Source organism: Austrofundulus limnaeus, unplaced genomic scaffold (assembly GCF_001266775.1).
Source record: "Austrofundulus limnaeus strain Quisiro unplaced genomic scaffold, Austrofundulus_limnaeus-1.0 Scaffold1078, whole genome shotgun sequence".
Lineage (NCBI taxonomy): Eukaryota > Metazoa > Chordata > Actinopteri > Cyprinodontiformes > Rivulidae > Austrofundulus > Austrofundulus limnaeus.
Genome location: NW_013953480.1, coordinates 87,758 through 93,707, shown reverse-complemented (window position 1 = coordinate 93,707; position 5,950 = coordinate 87,758). Strand labels below are relative to the sequence as shown.

General features: G+C 43.8%; 1 protein-coding gene across 1 annotated transcript in view; it reads left to right on the top strand.

Annotated features, from left to right (window-relative positions):
- Nucleotides 1-5,950, top strand: part of LOC106534038 (phosphatidylinositol 3-kinase regulatory subunit alpha) — a gene marked incomplete at its 5' end in the record, with an annotated part of 13,873 nt that overhangs the window by 4,528 nt on the left and 3,395 nt on the right. Inside the window, 5 exon segments of the mRNA XM_014030539.1 lie at nucleotides 3,167-3,272; nucleotides 3,351-3,449; nucleotides 4,584-4,764; nucleotides 4,843-4,968; nucleotides 5,058-5,200. Coding sequence (XP_013885993.1) covers nucleotides 3,167-3,272; nucleotides 3,351-3,449; nucleotides 4,584-4,764; nucleotides 4,843-4,968; nucleotides 5,058-5,200 — 655 coding nt within the window.

Genomic DNA, 5,950 nt, shown 5'->3' with positions numbered 1-5,950 from the left:
CGGTGAGTGTATATATATTTTTAACACAAGAAACAACAAAATAGACAATTCAAAAAATAAAATTGTGGGCATAAAATAAATAAATCAAAATGTGTAATGTAATTGTTTAAATAAAAAACTGTAAGAATAAATTTGATAAAGTACAAATGAAAATATGGCATTTTAAAACTTTTGCAACCAGAAGCTGCTCTTCATTTTAGTGACAAACATTAACAGTAACAACAGCTTTTTGACAAGTTTAAAGTTTCTTTAAAATACATTTGAATATTAAAATTATTTATGTGAGCTCTCCATGACAGCGACAACGTTTCTGTTATGGTTTAAAAAGCTGAACTGTTCCTCAGATTTGTGCACGATGCTGTAAACGTTGTTTTGCTGCTTACGGCACCGACGGGTCGGATCAGATCCAGACTGGAGTTTGTTTCTTCTGAGGAAGCAGAAGACAAAACAATGACAGCAGATAATAATTTATTCATCTCTGATTGGACAGCAGCTTCAGAGTGGATCCACACATGCTAACATGCTAACATGTAGCATTCCTCTGTAAACACAGCGTTCTGTTTGACGTCACGTGTTCAGGACTGTTGGTTCTGATGGAGGTCCACTTTAAATCAGACCACAAATAAACCCCAGATCTGAGCCATAAGACCTGCAGGTCAAACCGGAGCAGAGAGGCCCGGTTACATCAGAACATCAGAACATGTGATGGTCACATGACTGATGTGGGTCGGTCTGGTTCTGCTTCATGTGCTCAGTCGGTCAGAGCCAGCAGCAGCTCAAACAGTGACATCATCCATCCACCGGCTCAGAGATGCTGCGGAGGAGGAGAGGAGCAGGGGGGTGTTGCCTCGGTGACATCACTGCTGTGCTGTGATTGGCTGAGAGGGCCGGTGATGTCACACATCTCCAAGCTGCTGTCCGGAGCTTCAAACCGAGGCTGGGAGAGAAGAAGACAGATGGAGGGGAAGTTGTGTCGTGTTTAACCGTCCCTGCGCCACCGACACACGACTCCTGCAGGAGGACATGTAGATGTGTGTGTGTGTCGAGGAGCAGCAGCTGCTCGCTTCTTCTCTGTAGGACCTGTAGGACCTGTAGGACCTGTAAGACCTGTCAGACCTGTCAGCAGGAGGAGCTGGAGCTCCGGACCTCATGACGTCAGGTTTTCAGAAAGAGACCGATGGACTGACAGCAGGACACCATGGCATCCAAAGGAAAGGTTTTTATTTGGATTCTGAGTCCTCGGGACTTGTGATGCTTTAGAGACGGCCATGGAGCGAGACGAGGGGGGCAGGACCAGGTCCGAGTCCACGAGCAGGACCAGGTCCGAGTCCACGAGCAGGACCAGGTCCGAGTCCACGAGCAGGACCAGGTCCGAGTCCACGAGCAGGACCAGGTCTGAGTCCACGAGCAGGACCAGGTCTGAGTCCGTGAGGGGCCGAGAGAAGATCCTGTGCTACATTAACATGCAGAGTCCAGGTAGGACCTGAGACGAACACCTGAGGAGCTGCTGACCTGCTCAGCTTTTCCTCTACATTCTTCAGAACTGTTCTGATTAATTAAACCTGAGCTTAACTCAAACCAGCTGATTAATTAAACCTGAGCTCAACTCAAACCATCTGATTAATTAAACCTGAGCTCAACTCAGACCAGCTGCTGGTTTAAATTCAGACTTTGGTACAGTATGTGAGAGGAGTTTATTTTTCCTGACGTGACACAGCGGAGCTGACAAACGTGACACGGTCTCGCCTCCACCTGCTGCATCACTTCTTATCTTTCACATCATCAGTAATTAAACCAACTGTTGCTTCTGTTTCTGCTTCCTGTTTGTTTGAGATGTAATTATTTCCTCATGATGTTTAGTTTAAAGGCTTCAGGCCTCGGCTGATCTCTGTTCTTTAGTGGAGATGAAGCCATCCTGTTTGTGTCTCGTCTGGTCCACCTGCTGCTTTTCATCACATCTTTACGTTTTAACGTCGTCCAGCAGTCGTCAGAACTCACATCCACGCCTCTGAATCTCCTCACTTTACTGACGAGATCAGATTTTCTCAAAATGACCGTATTTAGTAAAAAAGAAGTTTCTGCTGCAGCTTTAAGAAACAATATTTAACATTTATACATCAGAACGATATAACTGTTAGCTCAGAGTGTGAGGATGACTCTCACCTACTACCACCCTGATGTAAAACTAACCGCATTAAAGGCTGAATGTTGGCAGAGGTGGAGGAACTGTGGCAGCCATCTTGTTTTGTTGATAGTAACATGTAATCAGACGTGAATCCAGTGATTATTTCATTGAATATATTCAGGCTTCCTGCAGATCCTTAAAAGTCTTAAAGACATTTAATTTATCGATTCAAAGATAAGCTCTTAATTAGTCTAAAAGTGTCTTAATGTGAACATATTGTAAGCAGGATAAGTGTAATATTTTGCTAACAGACACACAGATTGTTATTAATCGTGTTTCCATCAGTTGTAGAGTGAATTTTTATCTAACTTTTCAAAATTCGCAAAAAAATTAAATAAATAAAAATTTGAATCTAGACTGCTTCTAGTTTCCCTCTCGACTGTTTGATGCAAATAAATGAGGCTACGCAACACGTGATTATGTCAGACTTCGCGACAAGCTTTGCGGTAGTAAACAGGAAGTGAAACTTGCTAACTAGCAGAGGCTAGTCATCTCAGGACAATGGAGCAATTTTTTTCATGAATGCCTTGCTATTGGGCAAGTTGTAATTATTCTATCTATTCAGCTAGTACAGGCTATGTTTAACGCTGCCAGGAGAAGTAGGGAAATAAACACAATGTTTTCGCGCATTTATGATAACATCTGGGACGAGGCAGGAAAGCGTAAACAGCTGAACGTCACGTGAGGTAAATATGCGCTATGTCACAATTTATTCAGCAAACATGTTTCCATCTCCAGTTTTGCACATTAACTACTTTGTGAATCATCCAAAAACCACCTCAAGCGAGTGTAAAAACTTTTTAGTGAATTGAGGATTTTTTTTTCCGAATTTTGCTGTTTCCATCTGACTTTTTTCGCATTTTTAATGCGACACTTCTAAATGCGCATGAAAAAGCCTTGATGGAAACACGGTTATTGTTAAATATTTTCAGTAAATAATTCAGATCTCAGCTTGTTGACCTGCTGCTCTGTTTGTTTCAGCTTTACCTCCTAAACCTGTGAAGTCCTCGACTCCTGCAGCTTCCAGCTGCTTCAACAACAGCATGTCCCTGCAGGACGCAGAGTGGTACTGGGGGGACATCTCCAGGTACACACACACACACACACACACACACACACACACACACACACAGATAACTCACAGCCATGTGTGTGTGTGTTGCAGAGAGGAGGTGAACGAGAAGCTGAGGGACACGGCTGACGGTACGTTTCTGGTCCGAGACGCCTCCACCAAGATGCACGGAGACTACACCCTGACTCTGAGGTACACACACACAGAGGTCTGGTTTATATATCCCCGTGGGGACCGTGCATTGACTTCCATTCATTTTTTGGTAATTTTATATCCTGACCCTGACCACTTACCCTAAAACTAACATAAACTCAATCCACGCCTTGGTCCTAAACCCAACCCCCCACCCGTAATTTGCGTTTGGACCCGTGGGGACTGGGCATTGGTCCCCACGAGGCAGCTTTTTCTGGAAAATTGTCTCCACTATGTAGGAAAAACAAGGCCACACACACACATCTGGATCTAGCTGGGTCTGAGGGACAGGATCCCATCTGACCAAATCAACTAAGTAAGATAGTTCTGTGGAACCAGATCCAGAATGATGGACTGTAGCTGCATTTCCTTTACAAATGTGCACAAAACTTTGTTGATATTCTGTTGATGTTGAAAAAACTGTTTTGCAAAATTACGGTGTTTCCATTAAGTAAGAAAAGATATTAAAGTCACGCGTGAATATGTTTCTTATAACGATAAGTCGTTACAAACATGACAGCAATGGATGTAAACACATAGCATGTTGCTACCACGACACTAGCGCTCATCATCAGAGGAGACGTCGGCGTCTGATCGAGGCTTTCGACGGACAATCCCCTTATTCCTGGGAGCAGCTGTGTATGCAGCGTTTTTGGGAAATTGTAGTCTGATTTTACTGCTACTTCTACTTCCTGTTGTTGTCCTCGTTGTCTTCTTCACCAGTAGAAACAACTGGTTGTTGATCACATGACTCCCGTGATGCAAAAAAAGTGTTTCCATTGCAGTTTTGCAAAAAACACCAATTTCAATATGGCCATAAAACACCTCATCCTAGAGCAAAAACATTTAGTTGAATAACGTACGTTTTTTTAAAATGATGTGTTTCCGTTGAGCAAATTTATTTTCGAAATTCTAATTTGTGAATTTTTATGGTCAATGGAAACACAGCTAGTGTTTTATTTTCACCAGAATCAGAATCTGTTTAAGAAATCGTTACAGATGTTTACCAGCTGTTAAACATCTGTTAAACATCTGTTAAACACCTGTTAAACATCTGTTAAACATCTGCAGCTCCCAGCTCTAACTGAAGCTGTTCAAAGTGTTTCTGATAGTTGACTCTGTGCTCGGCTGCAGGAAAGGAGGCAACAACAAACTGATAAAGATCTTCCACCGGGAGGGGAAGTACGGTTTCTCCGACCCGCTGACCTTCAGCTCTGTGGTGGAGCTGATCAATCACTACCGCCACGAGTCTCTGGCCCAGTACAACCCCAAACTGGACGTGAAGCTGCTGTACCCGGTCTCCAAACACCAGCAGGTGCGTCCCCCTCGGTCCGACCATGGGCTGGCGGTTCTGTGAGTCCGGTCTCTGACCTGTCGGGTCTGTGTCGTCCAGGATCAGGTGGTGAAGGAGGACAGCATCGAAGCTGTGGGGAAGAAGCTGCACGAGTACCACCTGCAGTACCAGGAGAAGAACCGCGAGTACGACCGGCTGTACGAGGAGTACACCAGGACCTCTCAGGTACGCCCCCCTCCCTCCCCCGGCAGGACGGCAGGCGGCGGCCCCCCCGTCAGAGACTCGACTGTAACCCCTCCTCTTTGGTCCTGCAGGAGATCCAGATGAAGAGGACCGCTATTGAGGCCTTCAACGAGACCATCAAGATCTTCGAGGAGCAGTGTCAGACGCAGGAGCGCTTCAGCAAGGAGTACATCGAGAAGTTCCGCCGCGACGGCAACGACAAGGAGATCCAGAGGTAGGCTGTTACCACGGCAACCACACACGGGACGCCCGGTTACCATGGCAGCAGAGCAGGAAGAAACCACCGTCTGGTAGATTTGTCTCGATTCATTCAGCCAATCAGATCGCTTCATTTTCTGATTGTTCTGGTTGGATTTTATTACGTTTTACAGCAAAAAAAATACCAGAAACTTGTTTTTATTAAAACTCTGCTTCAGTTGGATCAAAGAAATCCAACACAAGTCTGTTTTTGTGGGTTTAGTTTAGTTCTGCATTAATGAATCAATAAAATCGATAAAAATCGATTATTAAAAGCGTTGGCAACGAGTTTCATTATCGATTCGTTGTGTCGTGATTTATGTCCCTCGTCGTGTCGCGGAGCCGATTACATCATCCGCAGAGCGTTGTCAATGCTGTCCTGAATAAAGTTTAGGAAGAAAAAAAATTACCTGTAAAGATCCGCCCTCTGATGTCGAGTGAAACGTAGAGACGTCGAACTTTAAACTGGTTTTTAAATTGTGTTGTTAGGACAAGTAGATCAGAACCGCTTTTACTGGGTCGAACTCTGTTTTAGTCAAACAGAACCAACAGTAATGAAGCAACAAGTAAAGAATTAGAGAAAAATTATAAATATTAAACGTAAATAAATTCTAATTTAACAGTTTTACATCTAAAAATCATGTTTATTTTAATCTATTTTCCTCATTCAGCAACATATTAAATTTCTGTTACGTTTCTTGTAGAAGAAATACACATTTCTTTTCAG